Source organism: Nesoenas mayeri (assembly GCF_963082525.1).
Source record: "Nesoenas mayeri genome assembly, chromosome: 2".
Taxonomy (NCBI): domain Eukaryota; kingdom Metazoa; phylum Chordata; class Aves; order Columbiformes; family Columbidae; genus Nesoenas; species Nesoenas mayeri.
The window spans coordinates 15,056,906-15,079,373 of NC_137543.1; the positions used below are offsets into that span (position 1 = coordinate 15,056,906).

At 38.7% G+C, this 22,468-nt stretch overlaps 1 protein-coding gene across 1 annotated transcript in view; it reads left to right on the forward strand.

The window, feature by feature from the left end:
- Window positions 1-19,200, forward strand: part of MRPL13 (mitochondrial ribosomal protein L13) — a 34,343-nt gene extending 15,143 nt beyond the window's left edge. Inside the window, exons 5-7 of the mRNA XM_080339054.1 lie at window positions 1,047-1,133; window positions 1,432-1,553; window positions 18,973-19,200. Coding sequence (XP_080195180.1) covers window positions 1,047-1,133; window positions 1,432-1,553; window positions 18,973-18,997 — 234 coding nt within the window. The 3' untranslated portion in view covers window positions 18,998-19,200. The remainder of the gene's footprint in view (window positions 1-1,046; window positions 1,134-1,431; window positions 1,554-18,972) is intronic.
- Window positions 19,201-22,468: the final 3,268 nt, after the last annotated feature.

Here is a 22,468-nt window from a genome sequence, read left to right on the forward strand (position 1 = left end):
TCACCTCTTCCCTTCTCGTGAAGCTTGTGCTTCATGTTATGGTGATTTTTCTGTTCTTGCACATCTTGCATGTGTGAGAGGGCACAGGAAGCCAAATGAGGTCTTGGACAGCATGAAGATTGTCAAACATACCAGAGCATACCTTGGATTATGCTTATTGCACCTAGCATACTTACTTATAGAAACTATTACTGAACATTTAATTATACATGATGCATTCTTCACGTTCTGCTTTCATGTATATGTTGTCTTCTGAGGTTGTCAGTTCTCCGAAGACCATACACAGTGTAAAAAGTATTTCTTGATTGTTTAACTAGAGCATTCTTTTTCTTTGTGCCTTTTTAAGAGGCAGCTTTTTGCTCTTTTTAATGTGGCTAAAAAAATCAGATCAGACTCACTAGGCAGAAGTATCTACATCCAGAATAGGCCAGATGTTTGTGTAGTTCACTGGTTTCTTTCAACAGATCTCTGCACCATATGCTGCACAGGAAGGTGAAAAAATGGACACAAATATTGATCGTTTGAAGAAATAAAATATTTAAGTGTTCATTAAAGTACTGTGAAGTCTCTTTTTATTGGAGTGAAATTGTTAAATAACTCTGTGTAAGTCATAGTTCATATGTTGGACCATGTGTATGTACAGTTTATTAATCTAAGGAATTAACACTGGTTGTATCACAATCTGAAGTTAAAATTAATTTTTAGATTAAGAATCCCCACAGTTAAGCAATATGTTGCGAAGTCTCTGGGTCCATTGTTTTGAGGTCTGATATATTTTCATCTCTCATCAGCATGCTGGTTTTGACTTCCTAAGTTGAATTTTTCTATAGGGCTGTTAGAGTAAGTGTTCGTATGACTAGGAGTAACTATTTCTTTTTCCAAAACAGTTAAGTGTAGAGTATGTTCTGAATGTAGTGCCAGAGTTCTTCAGCATGGTAGAAGTTGACTAGAAAGTGACTGTGAAATGGGTAGAGGGGAACACATCTTACCTTTTCATGTTATTTGTAGCCCCTCTGATTATTTGTTACCATGTTATCTTTCCTCAGATTGTTAAACTGACTGTTTATAGAACGCTTCCAAAAAACCTTCAGAGAAGAACTATGATGCAGAGGCTGCACCTTTTCCCAGAAGATGTGAGTGGTCATGCAGTTAAATTTTCATTCCTGTGTGATTTGGAGGTGAAGAGGGAGTGTTAGCAATAGCAAAACTATTGTCTTAAGAAAGTAAATAAAGAAAAATCAAGTTGGTTTTTATTATGTGTTTAAATATAGTTGAAATGTTGATGCTTTTTTCTTTATTATTTCACAAAATTGTGAGATACAAGATGTGTGAGATTGTCTTCAGTATTTAGGTCAAACTCGTAGGATAAAGAGGGGAATGGTGGTGGTTTTTAAGCAATCCAATAGCTAAGACTGTTCTCACCTGCCTCAGGTTATTCCAGAAGATATAGAGAAGAATCTTCTACAAGAGATTCCTCAGCCACGTGTAGTCCCTAAGAGGTTAGATGAGTATACACCAGAAGAAATTGCTGCGTTTCCGAAGATTTGGACTCCGTAAGTATCTTAGATTTTTTTTAAAGGACACTTTGAGTGTGTACCATATAGGCTCTCCTCAGTAAGAAAAAAAGAAGTAATGACTTTTCTCGTTATGTCATCTTTTTTTTGGAGAGAGCAGGTAATTAAAGCAAATAACAGTCATATTAGAAGGGAGTAGTTACTTAATTTTTTGTGTTTCTGACCTTTCCTTTAATGAGAAAAACTTTACTTACAATCTTGTTTTCAACTCTTCATCAAAATGAGTTGAGTAAAAAACTTCATTACCATGCTTGAGTTGCGTGTGCTCTAAAATACGTAACCGTTAGCCACAGCCAAAGGAAACACCACGCAGCTCTGTGGGGGGATGATTCATTGCAGGGGGGAACTCTTCAGATTTTCCTCAGAGGAAGGGAAAGAATTCTGCTTAATTAGACCTTGGAGAGTGGATCTTTGGCAGGGAACATACCATGTGTTTATTTTGATAGTCTCTTTTCCATGCACAAAATCAGTTCCACAGTAGATGTGTGGCATGTGAATGAGTATTTGTGGTTTGCTTTATACCACCACATGCAGCATTGAATCAACCTGCTAGTGAAAATGATGTGTTACATTCAGGACATTTTCTAATTAGTACCAGTATGATTTTTTCTTGTGTTCATTTTGAGACTCATATTTAGGCTCCAGATCCCATTACGGTAATCAAGAGAGATACTAATTTTGAAAGCTGGCCCCCTTCCTGATTATTCTAATGAAATTTAAGAAGAAATGTAATAAGTAGGGAGATGGGGAAAGGTGTAAATAAGCTAACACCTGGACCAGTATGATGGTCTGTCTCCAGTTAGAGTACAGGTACTTCTATTTCTGTAGTAGTCTTTAAAAGGTTATGTTTCCCTTTGTTCTGTAAGAAAAATGTTCTTGTGCACCTACTGCTACACTAATCCTAGAAAATAGACCTGGTATGAGTTTCAAATGGCATGTCATCCTCTTGAGTAGCTCCACTGAACCCATGTTAGCTGTATGTGGACTGAGGTCAGCTGCTGAAATTGTAGTAGCTGCTTATTTATCATGAGTCTGCTTAAGATAAGATCTCTCAAGTGTCCTGATAGCTGAACGATTGCAGAATGGTCAAGGTTTGACCGGACCTCTGGAGGTCACCTGGTGCAACCCCTCTGCTCAATCAGGGCCATCTAGAGCTGGTTGCCCAGGACCACATCCAGACCGTTTGTTAATATCTCTGGGGATGGAGACTCCACAGCCTTTTTGGGCAACCTGTTTCAGTGCTCAAGTCACCCTCACAGTAAAAGAAGTGTTTCTTGATGTTTGGATGGTACCTGCTGTGTTTCACTAAGTCTTGTTCAAATCAGTAGGACTTCAAAGTGCCAGAACAGAATACTTCATGTTTTTACAGGAGCATTTAATAGGTTCAGCATAGATCATCATGTCCAGCTGATTGCAGACCACCTTTAGAGAATGATCTGCAGCAACTACATGGTTTAGATTTGTAGCTAATAGTGACTAGATAGTAGTAAGCCTTGTACAGTAGAAAAAAAATCATTGTACAGTAGTGAAAACAGTAACGCTCTTTCAAACAAAGGAACGCTTTAAATACAAAGAGAGGAGGCAGTTCATGTAGCAAGGTAGAGTTAATCTGGAGGAACAAAACTGAATTTGAATTAACAAAGAGAAGGGCAAACACGTAAGAAGAATATTCTTAAATGGTCTGTGAGTAAAAAGATAAAGCAAATAATTTTTAGTGCATGGCCAAAACTGTTTGTATACCTTTAAAAGGGGCCTGATGCTTTTTGTGTGCTAAAATGAATATTACGGGAGTTTGTGGTTTTGTATTGGTTTGGGGTTTTTTTTGTTTGGTTGGGTTTTGTGCGTGCGTGTGTGTGTTTGGGGTTTTTTTTAAGTAAATTAAGCGTTTTAAATTACTGCATGTATTCTCTCTGTATTATAATGCACATACAATTAATGGCATTTACCCTTAATAGACAGTGGATATAAGGCAGCAGAGATATGTGTACAAGAGACATAGCTTTTCCAGAAGAAAACTGGTAGTAAGATAACATAAATGAACACTGGATTAGGACCTTCTTGCAATTCAAAAGCAGACTGTGCTCATAATTCCTTTTATGGACCAGCAGCTCTCACTGCTTAAGCCAGACCAATAAAATTAAGAAATCCCAGGATTAATGTAGAACAAATGTCTGTATCTGTTTTGCTTGTATTTATAGGATTTGTATTCTTTTGGGGGAAATACTGAGTAATGTTCCATTGTTCTGTCATTTGTTTAACAGAAATCGAAATAATTTTTTAGTGAAACTTCACAATGTTAGTAGGCTTTTGCTTGCAAATCCTTGTAATAACAGGAGAAAGTTAGTCTGTGCCATTTATCTAGTTTAAAGTCAAGTGAAAAACCCTGCGCAGAACTCCATCTTTATGTATAATGTGTATTTGTGCTTGCACATCCACACACACTAGTAGTACAGAGTTGCACTGATTTTGTGTCAGAGACAGGATCAGACCTTTCATTCATGGGAGATTTTTCCTCTGCTTTCAGTGATTGAGCTTGGTGAAGCATGTGATGTCATGAGGGGTGACTTATCACTACATGACTAGCAAAGGTGCACACCATTTTGCTTTTGTCTTGTTGGGTGTTTTCACTGTCTTGCAGTTAATGTGTAGGTTCTGAGTAAAAGTTTTAAGTGGATTCAAAAGAGGGAAGTGTATGGCTATCAGTGGTTATTAAATATGGCTCTCCAGATGTGACTCATGGCTCAGGAAGTTATAAATATTGCTGCATATTTTCTTGTTTCTTTCACTTTGTACATGTACCACTGAGATGATAGAATTTTGCTGTGACCTGGAAGGGCAGATTTTATTTGCGTATAGTAAATAAATGAGCAGTTGCTAAACAACCTGTCTTAAGATAAAATTTGAAATTGAATTCTTAATTGAATTCCTATTAAATTCCTAATGCTGGACTTAAGTGCCAAAAACAAAGAGCTGTGGGAGTGAAGCGAGTAGAATATGATCTGGAGTCTTCCAGATGATCAGTACTACCTTGTGCTTTTCTGCTCATTTTCAGGATGTAGAATTTAATGTGGTTTTTGGTAGGAAAATTTCAAAGATCATGTAAATGTTATATGGAGAACATCTAAAAAGTGTGTTCTCCACACACAAAATCCCCTGTTTGTTTAGATATCGGTATCTAGATACTCCTTTGTGGTTGTGCTTGCTTAACTTTAAAGCTCTGAGTGGAGAGACTGGGTCAGAAGTTTCCCTTCAGTCAGCTGCCCTAGGTGGAGCCACTGGTAAAGGCAGGAGGACATACCTAACACTGCTAGCACACCTACACTGTGTTGGACTTTAAGTCTTTTCTGCTTCCAGGAACTGGTAGGTGCTAGCAGAGGGATCAAGAATGAAGGTGGTTATCTGCCATCTCTTCAGTAGCCGTAGGGCTCATCGCTGTAGTCGCTGTTGTAATTTCAGCTTCTTGTCCTGGCCTGCAGCCAGACCTTTGTGGATGTCAGATATTAGCATCAAATAGATGAGTTTTAATTTAACCTTCAGCTCACCCTTCTGGCAGTTTTGATGGTGCACAGAGTTTCTAATTTGAAGTAATGGGAAAAAATAATGCTTTTCTTCCTGACTGAGGGAATAAATGCATTCTGATGATTCTGAGTGCTGGGGCGGGAAGGGGGCTTACTTGTGAAATAAAAGATACAGAATTGAGGAAGTTTGGTAAAATAACTTTCTGATGTGATGAGTGAAACATGGAAGTCTGTAAAAAGGGACTTAAAGTGAATTGTAGTGGTTACTGTTCTGATGAAGTGACAACTGGATCATCTGAGAATAGACAGCTTTGCCCCAAAGGCACTGAAAGAAAGGCTGTAGGAATATCCAGCTGTAATAGACTCTGTGTTATGAACTTTTTCAGTGTTTGTGAGCCCATGAAAGATGTAGTGTTTGTGTTATTCCTTTCAAAGATTATAGAAGCAACTAAGCTTTAAATATTTACATATTCTTTAAAGATGTCACCATTTTTAGAGGTGTATAGCGAAAAGGTTCTTTTAAAAATAAGTGGAAAAGGGACAAAATACTGTAGACAGCTTTGTTCAGCAAACCAAAGACAAGTTAGTTAAAATATTATTGGATAAATCTGATACTCTTTACAGCTTGTGATGTACCGAAAAAACAGCTGCCTGAACTGAAAGTTGTTTGAGAAGAGTTTTAAATGTAAAGGGAACATTATTTGGTGTTTGGAAATCCAAATGTTGTAGGAACACTTATATCTCAGAATACAAAGCTGCCTTTCTGTTCAGTTTCTCCTAATTTTGTCCTTGTCCCTCCAAAAGGCTGCCCAGGCAGGTTGTGGGATCTCCAGCCTTGGAGATGCTCAGAACTTAACTGCATGAGTTCCCGAGCTGACATTGAAGTTAGCCTCACTTTCAGTGGATGGCTTTTTGAGGTCCCTTCTGATGCAAATTATTTTATGGTTCTTCATATATAGGTAGTAAAATAGATGAATATTTTCATAAACTGTGTTTAAGAACCCCAGCACATATGTTGCTAGTAGTGTTAGTCCTGTTTGGCTTTTCCTTGGGCTGTTGTTTGCTACTCTGTTGTAGGGTCTTAGAAGTCTGGGTAAAAGCAAGTGGTGCTATAATGAGTAGCCCTTTTTTGTTCTCTGTGTCCTTCATTTAGCATGTAAAAGCCCTATATGTTACTGGTGTGTATTTTGGTCAGTGAGCTGCTGCAAAACCTATAGATAGCTTCCGAGCAGTAAGTGTAGTCCCTACAATAAACCAGAAAATGAAGGATGCAGACAAACTATCATTTATTTTTTTTCTTCAGATGGTTTCGATAAGTCTTCTTGTCTTACATGACAGTTTATATTAGTCTTTTAAAAGTAGCTGTATCATTTAATGGAAGAGATCAAATGAAAAGCATAGCTTGAGTAAAGGTATATAAGGCTATAAAATACAGGTAAACCCCATTATGGCAAGAAAATTAATCTTTAAGGTTTTACATTAAAACTTACACCCAAGAAATATACCTCACTGTATATAAAACAGCTATAAGACAGATAATTAATATCAATTACTGAATTTATATAAGAACTTACTAGTATTAAGGGGAAAAGAGTTTTTTTTCTCTTTAATCTGAAGTAATATGTAAATAATTTTCAGTCAAAATGTGACGAGAACGTGCTCAGTGCTGCTCATGATCTCATTGGACTTTTTACATGTTACATGTTTACATATCTGTAGATTTTTTTTTTTAAAGCTATTTTGCTGGTGATTGGAGACTGACACACTATAGGCAAATATACAATATCCAAGTGGAACACTAAAACAGAGAAGCTGTTTTTAAGGAAAATACAGGTCAGATGTGGAAACCCAGCAGTTTGTTTTTCAGTGTGGAGAGCCCTCCCGTCACCCTCCTTCCAGAACAGCAGAGTTTGTGATCGGACATCAAAAGGGATCCTGCTCCTTGAAAGCAGAGAATTAAATGTCAGCATATTTCCGGTGAGGGAGGTTTTCTTTGAGTGGTCTTCTATCCCTAACCTGAACCTGTTGACTTCCCAAATTGTGCAGAGCCTCTCTCTTAGATCCTTGATGGAAAGGTCTCAAATAAGGGTGGTGGAAAACCACGTAGATAAAGGAAAGTTAAATTATGTCTTTTCAAGATGCATTTAGAGGGGAGAAAGATCAAAAACTAGTTCCTCTGGCTGAGTTTGATGTTGTAGCTTCTTACTATGAATGAAACCATTACTTCAGTGTGTTTGAAGTTTCAGATTGTATGTCTTTTAAATGAGTTTTAAACAGAAATCATCAGAGGTCACCAGTCACATATGACTAAGCAAACAATTCTGTTCCGTAAAAGCAAGGACACATCAGAGTCATGTGTAACTTTTCCCGTTATATACCATCTTAAAGTTGTTTAACTGTCTGGATGTATGTTTCTAGACAGTTTTAAAGGCAGGAAATTGTTTTTGAAGAAGTACTTAAATAAGAATGTTACCCAATATATAGAACAGCAGCTCTGTGTTGTTCCAGTTAGATGGATGTATTCCCGAGGGTTCCCCTGCAGAAAGTGGAGCCGCCGGCCTGCCAGGCGCTGGCGCTGCCGCGCACACCGAGCGCCTGTTCCCCTGCCAGCCCCCGCAGGAGCTCTGCTAGGCCAGACAGCCCCTCACTTGTCCTTCTGGGGAAACAAGTCCTTGAACACTTTCCACATTTTTGAAACTTGATGTATTGTAAACTCTGAAATTTGGTTTAAGAAAAACCAACACATTTTCAGTGTTTATTTTTCTGAGTAACTTGCTGGATTTCTGGCCCCCACCTGTACACCCTGTCTTGAGGCAGGGGTTTGCAGGACCTGGTCTGAAGCTGTAATTTCATTTCAGCTGAACAGCACAGACCCAGTCCTGACAGTGTATGTCATCCCCACAGCACGGCACACGGCTTCTTGGTAGTTCATCAGCAACACTCTGTGGCTCTGAAAGGAGAGAACCACAATGTTCTCAGAAAGAAAGGTTTGTAGGTGATGAAACACGAGCATGTTGGACACTTAGGAACCACAGGTGGCTCTGGTAATCTTATGCATCCTGTGCTAATGATGTACCTTGCACTTCCAGTTCCTCCCTAGCCTTGTGCTCCTTAAAGCCAGCCTTGCCACCTTGGGCACCTGAAGCCCACTGCTGATGTTTTAAAGCCTACTGCTGCTGTTCCCAGAAAACAAATTTGTAGGCATTGGTAAACAGAAAGACTTTTTGGATTAAGAAATCCTCTCGGCCACACTTGCCCTTTCTGTTTGTTGTCTTACAAGGTGACTGTGACAGTACTTGTCTTGCCCTATTCTACAGTTTCTAGTCCATGTTCCTGTTTTAGTCAAATAATTTCTGGGATGTAGCAGTAACAGAGCTGAAGAAGCAGCCGGAAATATACTGGATATATGGCTGAAATAATGTTATAAACATTACTTTTATATATGTAAGGCGTTGGCAGTTTTACTTTATGAAGTTTTTTTGTCTGTTAATTTCCTTAGCTAACATTACAGGGAACCAACACTAAAAGACACCTCGCATAATATTGGATACAAAAATGGTATTTGGAATATTTCCAGTGAAGGGATCTTAAAAAGATTATAACTTGTAGTTAATACCAAGTTTGTAAAATGCTTTTTGTTCTTTAATAAAATATAAGGAATAATAAATGAAAAATTGGAGGGTGGTTACTCCAGCTATGTAGAGAAGCCCAGAAAGAAAACCATAAAGATTTTCTCCAAAGATGGTGAGGTCTTGAGTCATTTTTATAAGGACTTTTTTATGAGTTCATTCATGAGCCTTCAAAAATTCTGCACTGAAATAAACATACTTCAACGTTTTTCTTAGTTCCAACTTAGTTGCAGAGTGTTTCTGCAGCTTCTTGGGGTTTGAATTGTATTTGTAGCATGCTTCACGTTGCAGTATTTGGTTCTTCTTTTGGGATGTGGGGTGTTTCTGTAGTAGGGGTAAGTACTGCAGCCTGAGTCCATTTGCTCTCTCAGAGCTGGGCTGGCATGTATCAGTGTTCAGAGAAGAGGTGGCCAACGCAAACTTGTGTGAAAGACTTGAGCTAGTCTTACTTTTTCCTAAAACCAGAAACTGTATAAACCAGGAAAAACCTATCCTGCCAATACAGCCTGGTTCTGTTCCAATGCACTTTTCAAGGAATCCCTCCACAAGTTCATTTTCTGTGGCTTTTTCAGTTCTCTGTAGGAATTCCAGTAACTAACTGGAGATCATTAACCCCTATTAAAATCTGGGAACTGTCATTGGTAATTTTTTTTAATAGTAAAGGCATAAAAATATCTCATGGTTTTGTGTAAAATTTAACAGAAGTCTTGAAGTCTCGCATTTCAGGCTACCAGAGCTGGATCTAAATTCCCGTGGACAAAAAGTCAGACAGATACTTGAGGAGAAAATTGCTGTCCTCTACATGAGATTTTAACCTCAGGCAGCAACTGGATACTAATTGAGAAGGGTCAGTAGCTTAATCATCTTAAATATATGACAAATTCACATTTAGATTATTTAGCCTAATAAAATGAATTACTGGATTTTTCTCTAGCATGCATAAAACACACCACTGACCCCGACTCTTATATCCTTTACCTGGGGGCAGCTTATGTTGTAGTTAAATCTAGAGTGTAAGGTAAGAGATTTAATAAATGGGCAACTGGGCACTTCAGCTGTCTGAGGAGGCTCTCAAAAATAAAGTTCCAAAGCTGCTTTTCCCTTCCCCTAAAATCTGCTGATCTCATATGTGAGAATAGAAACTAAATTAATGACAAGCAATATGAGAATGGTTGTATATGATACCGTTGAACTACTTGCCCAGATGAAATTATAATTAGATTATTTTAATCACTCTTTTATGAATGTGTAGATTTGCTTTTTTCACTTTTGGTGCTGACAGTAAGTCTGGAAAGCATTTCACCATTTCTTTACCCACTTTTCTGTTTATTTGAAGAATAACGTAATTCATTGGACAAAGCCAAGTGCACAGTGCTCTTCTTTCTACAGTCCTACAGTTTTTAGCAGAATGTATCACTTAAAGAAAACCCTTTCATTTGCAAAAAGCATCATCTTGCTGAGAGGAGGTTTACATGTACATGGCATTGATTTAATTTAAATCATTTTACAGACAGAATTCATATAATTCAGGTAAAAATCTAAGTGTGACTAATTTTTAAGCAGCTTAGTCCAGTTTTGCTTGATTTGTTTTTAGATAAACTGAAGTTGTAGCCAGTTTATTTTCAACTGTAATAAGCCTTTCTTTATTTCACTAAATGCACATTAGCATTGATTTATATAACTTGATTTATGGACATATTTGAAACATTTTTTAAAAAATCTTGCCATTGAGGACCACAAAATATTTATCTTAAGCTTTGTGTGTGCAGGAAAGGGTTAGTCACTCCAGCTGTGCTGGCACAACAGGATCAGTAAAGCCACCTTTTCTTGCTCTGTTTTGTTACTAAATGCAGCTTCTATTACTCCAAGTGAGGTAAGTTATTCTTGTAGAAGTGCTTTTTAGCCAAGATGATAGTCTGCACGAGAACTACACCAATATGGAAAAGGTTTTTTTGCCTCCAAGCAGAGCAAGAAGTTCATGGTTTAGCGTAGGCTTATTGGAAATTTAATGAGAGTTTAAATATCATTAGCAGTTTCACTGATTATTTTACCAGAAACATAAGCTACCCTGAGATTGTAGATACATCTTGAGTAGAAAAATGATTCAGTTCCCCTCAGCTGCAAAGTCTGTTCATATTTGAATGTAACCACATAATTTGGTTTTACAGAGAACTATAGCCGTGTCTAATCCTTGGGTTTTTATTTACTAGTGTGATCAGTCAAACAGATTAAATGTGTTTGGAAATCCCTTTTAGCTGTAGTGCACTTATCTAATAGCGATTGATTTTGGCACAACTTGCAAAGCGTAGCTGAAAAATATATGTATTCCTCTTGTCCTCGGTTTGGCTCTGTGTTGAAGTCTGTCTTCTAAGTTCTAAACTTCTAAGTTTGTCTATAAAACTGAATCTTAGGATACTCAATATTTTCTAGTTGTATTCATAAATACACCTTAAAAAGTATGCCAGATAGACCACAAACTTCATGCTATGTATATTGTGCAACAGTTCTGTACAAAAACTAGTTATTTGGAACCTTTTGTTATAAGAAAAGTCTAAAAACACCTATTGTCATTAATAAGTGGGTATGAAAGATGAGCCATAGAATTATTGTGTGTAAGCAGTGGGCTGTCATCAGTTAGCAATAATCCCACATTCCTGTGACTGTGTTTTCCATAAATATGAAGAAGAGCATTGCAGCAATTCAGACCCATGTGCTGGCTGCCTTGGAGGAGTGGGATCACGGACTGGCTGAGGGCTGGATTCTGAGCAGCCTGATCAATCCACAAGATCTGTTGACTAATTGGTCTTCCCCTGTCTACTGTCTTCTGTTTATAAACAACACAGTTTCTGACTCTCCTAAAAAACACATTTATGAACCAGTGGATATCATTGGTTAACTACTCAACAAATTTGGGGGTAATTTAGAAGTACTTTAACACTAATTACACTGCCTTTCTTGGTGTGTTTTAGTTTTTCAGCTAAGTTTGGAGAGATTTTATCCCTGTTTTGACTTAGAATTATTGAAATCTATGTAGGAAAATCAGGCAGAGGTTCTGTAAAACTACACACTTATCCTGAAGACTCATTTGATTTCCCAAACAGCTCATTCAGCTCTTTGGGGAGCTCTTTGCTATTCTGCAGGAAACAAAAAACAACCAACCAACCACCAACAACAAACACCCACTATGATAGCAGCCACAGACCTAAAATCCTCTGGCATGAGTTACTCTTCAAACATTTTGATAATTGCAAGACTGAAGACCAATGCTTGTGTTTTCTAATGGATAACCCATGCAAATGGAATCCTACAGACATGAAATTTTTCAAGTAAATAGAAAGTATTGCAGAGACTGAATGAAAGGGGGTGGATGTGCCTTTCATACAGGATGGCTATTAATTTTTATGGGGTTTTTAATGCTTCTGGAGTGTTTTTTCTATTTTTCTCATTCATGGAAGCACTGAAATACTAACAGAATTCTATGCCTGTCCTTTTCAACTTTGCCTGTTGTACCACCGCTTTCATCTCTGTGTCAGTTTATGAGTGTGCGGCATTAGTGAGCCTTAAGGCATTGACCTTTTACAGAGCTGATGCGAAGTTAAATCTTTTCTGAACACTCATTGTTATTGTTGGTGAGACTGCAGAAAGTACAGGGATCTCTGGGTCACGTTCTCTGCTGGTGAGATAATTGCCTGCAGGTGAAGAGAAAAATGCAATTTGAGATCTTCCAAGCTTCCAAAGCAGGTGTGCGTTGCTGAGTCAAGAGCAGGTATTGACAGGTCACTTCTTCTACAGCATTGACAATCTCGTTCCTTAGCAGAGGCAGCTTTGGAACCATTAGTTAGCAATCGTGGAGACAGCACACAATAGACTGTAGAAACTCTAGGAAATTTGACTTTGTAGAACTTCTTTTAAAAGGTCTTGGATGATGCAACCTAACAACAAACCTGTTCTGAGTAGAGATTGTTTATGCAGAGATGACTATCCATTTGGTTTGGAGCTTGGAAGAAGATAAGGTCACGTTAATCAAATGCTGTTTTCTAAGCAGAATGCTGTTGAAAAAGCTAGTCAGGTGTGTAACATCTTTTGGAAGAAGAAGGAAGAGCAAGATCGATTCTAAATTCTATTGTTATAGCTAATCCCCATGCATTCAAAAGTTCTAAGAAACAGAATAATTTGGGCTATATTATGTACTTTTGAAGAAGTATTCAGAGTTATTAAAAGTGAAAAGAAAATATTTTTAAAGAGTTGTCTGAAAATCAAAATGCTGCAAAGGACTGTAAAATAACTTCTTTACATATAAAATAGACAGTGCCATGTATTACTGTAGAGATTTAACTTTATTATTTCTTGGAGATAAGTAATGGTATTTTTCATCTGTCTACTGTCAGGACTGTATTGCAAGGTTTTCTCTCACTTACCTAGAAATAGGGCAGTGAAGTTGGCCTATATATTTTCAAAGTCAGGATAGTTGCAGCATAACACAAACTGGTGATTACTTAGATTTGGCCTTTGCAGAGTAATACTCCCACTTTTTTCTGAGGCTGTTTTGCCTCCACAATACATTGCTAGGCAAAGGGAAACATCTTTGCTGGAATGTGCTGACAGGAATTTAATAAAGATAGAACTGTGCAGCAATTCTGTTCAGATTTGATGGAAATAAATATTCGCTCCATCACTCCAGGAGTTGAAAATTGAATACATTTAACTTTTGGAAAGGGTCTCTGTTCTGTCCCACTTTGACAGGAAAAGTACTCTAGGAAGAGTACATTTCACATTATAGAAAAAGAACATTGAATATTATGGGGAGTGGAGGTCTGATCATAGCTGCAACTATGCAAGTAGGTCTTTCTGTGCTCTTAATGTCTGTTTGCCATCTGAGATATTCAGAGCCTGAGGTCATAGCTTCATGAATGTTTCCTCTGGCAGAAAGGCTGGTTTATGTATCATCCATGACTTTTTCTGCCTTTCTGTTCTGCTTATGTAGCAAAGGAATAAAGAGGATTGGGGAACTAACCTCAATTAAAGGTAACCTTGTTTTATGGAGCTGCACCAAGTGTTGTAGGTTAGAGTTGGTGGGGTTTGTTGGGGAAACTGCTGAAGTTCTTCTAACATGTACAGTCACCAAACCTCAGTATTACCTTAGCATAGGTAGTATAAGCTCCATTTGGAAAAAATAAACTGGATCTGTAAAGTGCACTGAGGAAGCCCTGCCTTTCTTCACTGACTTGAGAGATGACTTGAAGAGACGTGCTTAGGCTAAAGCTTGCCTTTGTGAATTCTGTCTTCAGCATCTATGCAGATTTCACACAGTTATAGTTCTGTCTGAAAAGTAATTCTAACTGCATCATTGTATTAGAACAGACCAGCTGGGTGGAATGGACGTCTAGAGGTCATCTGGTCCAAGCCCTCAGCTCAAGCAGGACGACCTAGAGCTGGTTGCCCAGGACCACATCCAGACTGTTTGTTAGTACCTCCAAGGGTGGAGACTCCACGACCTTTCTGGGCAACCTGCTACAGTGCTCAGTCACCCTCACAGCAGAAAAGTGTTTCCTGATCTTCAGATGGTACTTCCTGTGTTTCAATCTGTGCCTGTTGCTTCCGGTCCTGTCACTGGGCACCCCTAAGAAGAGCCTGGCTCCATCCTCTTTGCACCTTTCCTTCAGGTGTTTAGATACTTTGAAGAGATCCCCTGGAGTGTTCTCTTCTCCATGGCAAACAGTCCCAGCTCTCCCAGTTTCTCCTCATATACAAGGTGTTCCAGTCCCTTAATTATCTTTGTGGCCATTTGTTGGACTCTCCAGTATGTCGGTGTCTCTCTTGTACTGGGGAGCCCAGCATTGGACCCAGCAGCCAGTTGTGTCTTAGCAGGGCTGAGCAGAGGGGAGCGTCACCTGCAAGGGCACATTTATGCCTCATGGTCAACCTAGTGTCCACGAGGACCTCTGAAATACTTGTAGGTGAATGGTATCTGAAGCATTTGCATCTCTGAATTAGCCTCTCCAAGTAATCTTTTGAGTTTGTTAATACATCTGAATGGCTCTAATTCTGAGACAGAGTAAGTCAGTTTTGTGTTTCAGTGAGATGTCACAAATTGCTCTTTTTTTTTAATCACTAACAATAACCCGGATGTATAGGGTGTCTTCAGAATCCCTTAAATAGAGCACATTATTTCTGAAAGTTTAAATAACTTCCATTTGATCCATAATTCCACCAACATTTTGCATATTCTGTTGAGTGTCATAGATCAACCTTTAACAGTTTGTTCACAAATTGATGTTTTATCATTTATACACAGAGAAGTTAGCCCGTGATTTTCATTACATTCAAATAATAGGTATGAAAAGAATATCCAGATTAACAAAGCCTTATACTGAGGACGTGCAGCTCTTAGATCTCTAGAATGTGAAATGAACTTCTCTTAATTTTATAAACCGTTCGTCCCGTTCCTCTCTCTGCTCTGCGCAGCATGTCATTGTGCAGGCTGCACACAGTCTTCATGGGCCACGGGTAGTTCAGGAGTCCCTGTTTTGGAGATCACTATGTATTTGATAACCAGCAAGCTGGGAAGAGTTTGTAGCAGTGAGCCAGGCAGAACTGGCTTCCCAACATTTTCCTCTTAATATTTTATTCAGAATCTGTAAGGATCCTAAATAAGTTATAAAGAGGCAGATCATGAAGTTGAGAACTTTTGTTTTCTTATCTTGACATCTTTCTGAGAGAATGATGTAATATATTAGTGTCTTTTTCAGTGAGGATTGTCTTTATTAACTCACTTTACGTTTTGAAATTAATACTAATAATTCAGTCTTGTTAATCTACCTTCAGTTCTGTTTTCTCTTACACTCTGATTAACTTGTTTCCTGAGTAAATACAGTCAAAGTTTTGGTTTGCTTTCTACAGAACCATAAACTGGCAATGTCACAGGAGCAGGGTATTTTTAACTGTATGTTTTCTAATATAGCATATGCAATGGTAGCATTACTGCTGTCACTGATGGAGCTTCTCTGATGTGGGAGTTATGATGGAGGCTGAAAAGACACAACCTGTAGGTGCATATAGCTGTGACTTCGATGTTTTAAGGAGGCGTTTGGCTTATTTTGTTAGATAATGGAACTTAGTTTCAGAAATGTTTTTTTAAACGCGTGCGCGTTCACTCCTGATATTGTACTGATTGTATTGTAGACAGGATTAACGCTTGCTGAAGTTATTACCATTAACAGCTGTCACTGATCAGGAGAGAAAAAAAGCAATTCTTTTCAAAATGAAGGCAAATTCAGGGCTATTTAGAAATGTGACATATCTGAGTAGAAAAGCTTGGCAGAGTGTTGTTTTACAAAGAGGTATGCTGAGCTCTGTGTGTGAGAGAAATCAGGTTATAAAATAGACTGAGATGTACTGTGCCTCTAGAGAAAATCTTAGTCTGTGGTCTAGGGCTTAGTTGGACCTCAGTCTTATTTCTTGAAGTAGGGTACAGAGCAAAAAGAGTTTGTTACAGTTTCCCTGTAAATGGGAAAACTCTCTTGGTCCATTTGATTGTGGAAGAGTGTAGAGCTGGCATCTGTATCAAAATACAAGTTTAATGTGGAATACATTCATTCTGCAGAGTTTTGTGAAGAAGAAAACACTGCTAGTTACAGTGGGGACCACCAAGAATCTTTTGTTTTCCGTAGCAAAAACTGATCCTATGAACTGCAAATATCTGCAGTTTACCTATTTTGTAAGGGTTAGTGACTGTGGACTGCGAGAATTTTACATCAACTGTATTCATCTTCCAGTAGGTGTGAGTATGCAAAAAAGTTGGGAGAATTTAAGAGATTTAAAATTTGTCATCAGAGCTAGGACCAGCTCTTCATTTTCTTTATTCAATGGTAAAGTATTTGTTAAGGGAGAGAAGCAGTGAGAGGCATAATTGGATGTTAATTTAATTTGCAGAGTATTTTGCCTAGAATTCACTGGACTGTGTCTTAATGCTTTTTATGTGCAGTATAAAATGTTAGTGGGACAAATATTTTTGTCCATGTTTTGGTGGCGGACATCTGCTGCACTGACTAATGTTGCATATTTTCAGTGAACCTGTAATACTTTGCCTTTTAGCACAGATTTCAGAGACGCTCGTTCCCACATTCTGTCTCCTCATTCCCCTTGTCTTGGAGCCTGCGCTCAGAGAATTTCTGAACCATCTCTGGTAGGAGATGATGTTTCCTTTGTTCCAAATGCATCATCTCAGGGCTTTGCTCAGGAAGGCAAAAGCCATTGAAGAACAACACTCTTGCACAGATTTATGTGCTTTATCAATGAGCAGTTATCCGTTGGTGTTCACAAGTAGTTCATCATTCTCTCTGAGTAGACAAGGGTTTTGTGGGTTCATATTCTCCATCTGTCCAAATATTTTATAACACTTTTTCAAGGCTTAGCAGTGTTTTTCAAGGCTTAGCTTTCCTGGTGCCAAGGACTCTTTAAAAGCAAAGACTGTGGCCTTCAAAAGCCAAGTACTAGTAGGCATAGAAGCCTACTGTGGTGACAGAAAAGGCTTTAAAAACTTTTGTATTTGTTCACACAAGTGTTTCAGTGTAGAAAATCCCGCCTTTAAGCTTCATTAACTTCCTAAGACTGCAAACTAAAAGTCCAGTGTTGTATGCATTTAACTTTTAAGACAATTGAGCATTAAGGTTGAAATGCAGATTACAAGCAAGAAAAAAGGAAAGAATATTTTCACCCCAGAACAAAGTGCTGTGAGACCCCTCAGCTCTCCTGCACTCCAGAGTAACCCTAGATTGAAGTTTTAAATGTGCCATTCAAAGAAAAATGAAAAATCCTTTGAGCAATGACCTATAAAAAAAGAGTAATAACTATAAGCTGCAAGACAATGATGTCTTTACCGTGCTGCATCTCTGGAATCTTGTGGCACTGGTTCACTGCTCAGGGATGGACGCACCGAGAAAACTTCTAAGTCACCGCTGGGAATGTTTCGAAATCCCACTCTCTTAATACGCTACGGACAGTATGATATAATGAAATACTCTGGTGTGCAGGTGTGAGATCTGAGTAAGAAAATGTGGAATATGTCTCAGTACTGAAATCCAGGATTCTGGGAAATGTGACTTGACTTCCCTGTGCACACCAGCCAGCAAATGTTCAGCATGTTTGAGTCCGACATGAAGCAAGTATGTAAAAATGTATATGGTGCTTACAGCAGTCCTTTCGTGCACAAAAGTCCAAATGTTAATACAGAATATGTGATTTAAATGGAAAACAAGCTTTATGATTCATTATGGTATGCACACTAGCCTTGTAGTTGTTCTTTAAAATTCATATAATCATCAAATTCTATATGATGCATTTGAAATAGCACAGACTGACCTCCAGAGCTGCTTTCACATGAGAACCTACAGGCTCGAACAAGAATTGCATGAGTGGCTTCACCTTGCAGTGCTGTTGGTTGAAAAATGCTGCATCTGCAACACATGATATTAATGACTAATTAAATATTAGATTGCTGTGTGGTATCTCTGCAGCCATCTAAACTCTCTGTCTCCAAAGGAAGCTCTCTGCTTCCATTGCTGTCTGCTTTGAACAATGAACAAAATTAATGATCAAATTTACCACCATTGTAAATGTAACTTGGTTTACTGATGTGAATTGCAGCTTTTCCTCTACTCCTCTATTTTCCTTCAACTCCATCACAGATCCACCGATCTGGTGTCCCATTACATGTTTACAAAACCTTCGTTATTACATCTCTTGTTCAATTCCAGTGAGACACAGTTCACAGTTTCAGTTTGTCTATGAGAGAAGCAGGGTGAGTGTGTGTGTGAAAGGAGGGTTTTCTTTAAATCATTGGGTTTTATTATTGTAGTCGTATTGTGGTGGACTATGCTGTTAACTTAAAACTTGCAATGTTATGCATGGATTATTTATTTCTTTAAAGTGGGTACAAATTAATAGTAGCGTTTAAAGTCCCTGTGACACTGCATTCAGTTAAAGACACTCCTTTTGTTTAGGAAAACAAGAACGGCTGGTAAGAAACACCTTCACCAACTAGTCCTGATGTCTGCGAATTCTTAGAGGTCCTAATAAATTTCTTTGGTTAGTTCTGTCTTTTTAATGTAATCCAGGAAATATTCATTAGCACAAAAACGCAGACACCGGAATAAGGAAATTAAAATAGTTAATGGCTGTTATTGCATCCTGAAAACAAAGCCACTGGAGGTTCCATATATTTCCTTAACAAAGCACTTTTTTTTCCCCCAGACCTAAAGATTTTCGAAGGAGGTAGTTCAAAGAAGAAAACCTGCCATCAGGAATGTCTCTTCTCCTTGAAAAGAAATTCTTCTAACATAGAAGCTTCTGTGCATCTCGGCCATCCCTTCTATACAGAATGTTTTTGACAGGTGTTAGCAAACTTTATTTGGAAAGACTATAAAGATCATTGCGTGTGAAAGAGCTAACAATAAATATTATGTATTAATACCAGCGGTACTCTATGTTGTATGATCTGGTATTTGTTAATTATATTTTTTAATACTATTATTGAAGAATTGATACATTTCCGATTAATATTTATGTCTCATGGAAACAGTATGTTGTTTACTGAAATAATGTGTCTTACTCGAAAAGTTGCAAAACTTGAATTGTGTGCAGTAAGAGCAGTGATTAATTATGGTTGCAGAGCTGCCACAAAGGGCACTGTTGATAAATAATCTGATTCGCTTTTCTGGTGAAACAGGAGATCCATCCTTACACAGCTGGATGGACGAGAGAATGCCCATCTTAGTTCAGACAAGGGGAATTGTTCATGTAGAGCTTGTTTTCTCTTTGGACAACATAAAAAAGCAGTGGCTGAAGCCATTGAATCTGTTAGACTTGGTGATTTTAAAGGTCCTTTCCAACAGAAATGATTCTATGATTCTGTTTCTGTACCTGATTGTGTGGTTCTTGTGAAAATTTTTCTAGAACATGGGGAGTATATACCCTGTGAGATTAATGGTGAGATTTCGCTGAACCCACGTCTGTGTGTGCCTGCAATTTGCTTGTCTTTTTAGGTGAATATACCCACTGAAGTTGCTGTGGTGGTGGTAAGTAAAATCAAACTTCTTCCAGAGCCAAATTACATTATAAAACCACAGCTCTCCGGAGAAAGCAGTTGCACGTACCAGGTGGGTGTGCGTGCAGAGTGTAGTCCTGTTAGAGATAAGATAACAGTATTAAAAGATGCATCTTGGAAGAACGAGGAGGTGATGAGATTTGGGAGGGTCATTTTTTTGTGTCTTGTGGGAGTTTATCTCACAGTCTTCAGCAATCTTCTAGAAAGCGTTTTCCTGCACAACGTGCTTTGCCAACAGTTTAGCCTGTTCATTACGACCAAAGAAGTATTGGGTCGTTGACCATAATTTTTCATGCTGAAGCTCTGGCCATCTTTTGATCGGGAATGCCGCGGGGTGTGCTTGCAGCCCTCCAAGCGGAGCCAGGGAAATGGATTTATGCGATAGAGGGTGTGTTTGCTACAGGGAGGAAACCTGCTGCGTTTCACAGTATCTGCAGCTGCTTGGATGCTGGAGAAGCAACATCTCAGTTCCAACAGAACATTGTGCTGGGATACTGCAGAGCAGCAAGGACAGTGTGGATTTCACAGGTGACACCATCTGCAAACCACGGTGGTAGGAAAGGGAGTTCCAGGCACTGTGTAAGGAGCATAGGCAAGGAACGGACAGAATGAGAACAATTGGTTTGTAATAATCTTACTGCTTTTCAGACTCTTGTTATTCGCTCTGCACTTAAATCTCCGCAGCGCTTAGTGACACCACCAGGGTTGACTCTTCTCTACTTTGTAGCTGCTGAATCATATTAAATATATTCCTTTTCCTAGTTCATATTTTCCTTCCCCCCCCCCCGCCTCTTAAGTCCAAATCTGATTTTGATTCAAGTCACAGAAACATGCCTTCCTTACTTAAAAAAACCTACTAAAGAACAAAGCAGCAATATTTTTAGTATGAAAACGAAATGAGGAAACTGAACTTGTGTTGAATGATGCAAAATAAGTCTTAAAAATTATTTTGATTTTGCAAATTGCTTCCCTGAAGTTCATTACTGCTCTTTTGCACAGATAACCCTCAAACTAAAGTTGTTGTGTAAATGAATGAAGCACTGATTGTTTTATGTACAGTAGAAGATGCTGATGTGTTACCTGCCAAATTTTACAATGTTTGGTGAGGAAAGTTTGTGTTTTCTATATTCATTTTTTACAAGCATCGCATAGGAACAAAAAGATTGTTTTATTTGTAGTCATATTTCATTATGTGAAATAATGGTTTGGTACCAGGCGTTTCTGCGGCATTCAGATGGGCTTGTCCCAGGAAATGTTCTTTTCTAGTGAACACTCAGACTTCATTTCCAAGTCAGTAACCACATTTAGTTCACTAGTAAATGTACTTTAAAAAGCAATATGTTAAAGTAAATGCTCTTTGTTGTATAAGGGCACACACAGTACATACACTTGATGGTAAGATCTGGGTGGCATCAGCTGTTCCTCATGTTCAATACTTCACAGTCAGCAACCTGAGCTTCTTATGCAGTCTGGAAAAATATAAGACACTCCTGATTATTTGGAGACTGAATCTTGGAGAAAATGTTGACCATATGTGTCTGTGTCTTAAATTTTTTTGGCGAACATACAAATCCTGAATAATATTTTTATCACTTGGTAGTGCCCACCAGTGACTTTTTATTACCCAGCAAGTGACCAGACAACCAAGGACAGATGACGCATTCTGGTTAGCGGGGTAACAGTAACCGTAAGTATAAATGTGAAGGTAAAGCAAATTAACTTGTGCAATTAAAGTTTGTGCTTTAGTATAGAAATAGTTTTAAAATTGTAATGAGCATTCCACCAATTGCCTCATTTTGAAGTGCATGTCTGTGTTGTCCTCCCGCCATCCCTGGTTTTCCCCTGCTGCTCTGCCTGGTTCCACAGGAACTTGGCATTTGGATATAGCACAGGCTGGGGTGTAAATTAATTATGAACTGTAACACGAGGCTCCAAGTCTTTCTGAGACAACAGCGGCAGAATTGCTTGATTTTTTCATTTTCCGTCAGTAGCCACCTCAGCGTCACTTCCACAAGACCTACAATTTGATGGATCATGGAGAAGACAAGAAGGTGTCAGTACAACACCTGAGTGGGAGAGTGACAGCCGGGAGAGGGAAAGGTGAGGTGGGTGTGCACAGCCCAGAGCAGGCAGGTAAATTAATCAGAGGGTGCAGCCATAATCTACATCTAATTTTAATAATCTCTCTGGCTGTCAGCAGTGTGTGCCAGCACACACAGGCATCACTTGGTGCCTCTGTATTCTGTAAACTGGGGTTAGGCTGCTTTAAGTCTGTAAATTGTTATACTTTTCTACCTTCTTTACTTTAAATGCAAGTCCAAGTAAGGAAATGACATTCAACTCACATTTTCAGCAACTTTTCTCACCTTTCTCCAAGGCAGTGGTGGGAGTTAGGGGGCGAGAGGAGTAACAGGAAGAGAGTTACACAGCACCTCAGCAGGAACGGCCCTGGGACCCACGTGAGCATGTGTGTAAATGGTTCATATCACCCACGAGGCTGAATTCTAGGCCAGATAATTGGAGATTACACAGCAATGGTACCAGTTTGTCCTTGTGAGCTGAGAGCACCCTGCCCATGGCCAGAGGCAAAAGCTGACAGGTCTTTCCTGACCTGTATGACAAACAGACCGAACCCGATTTGGG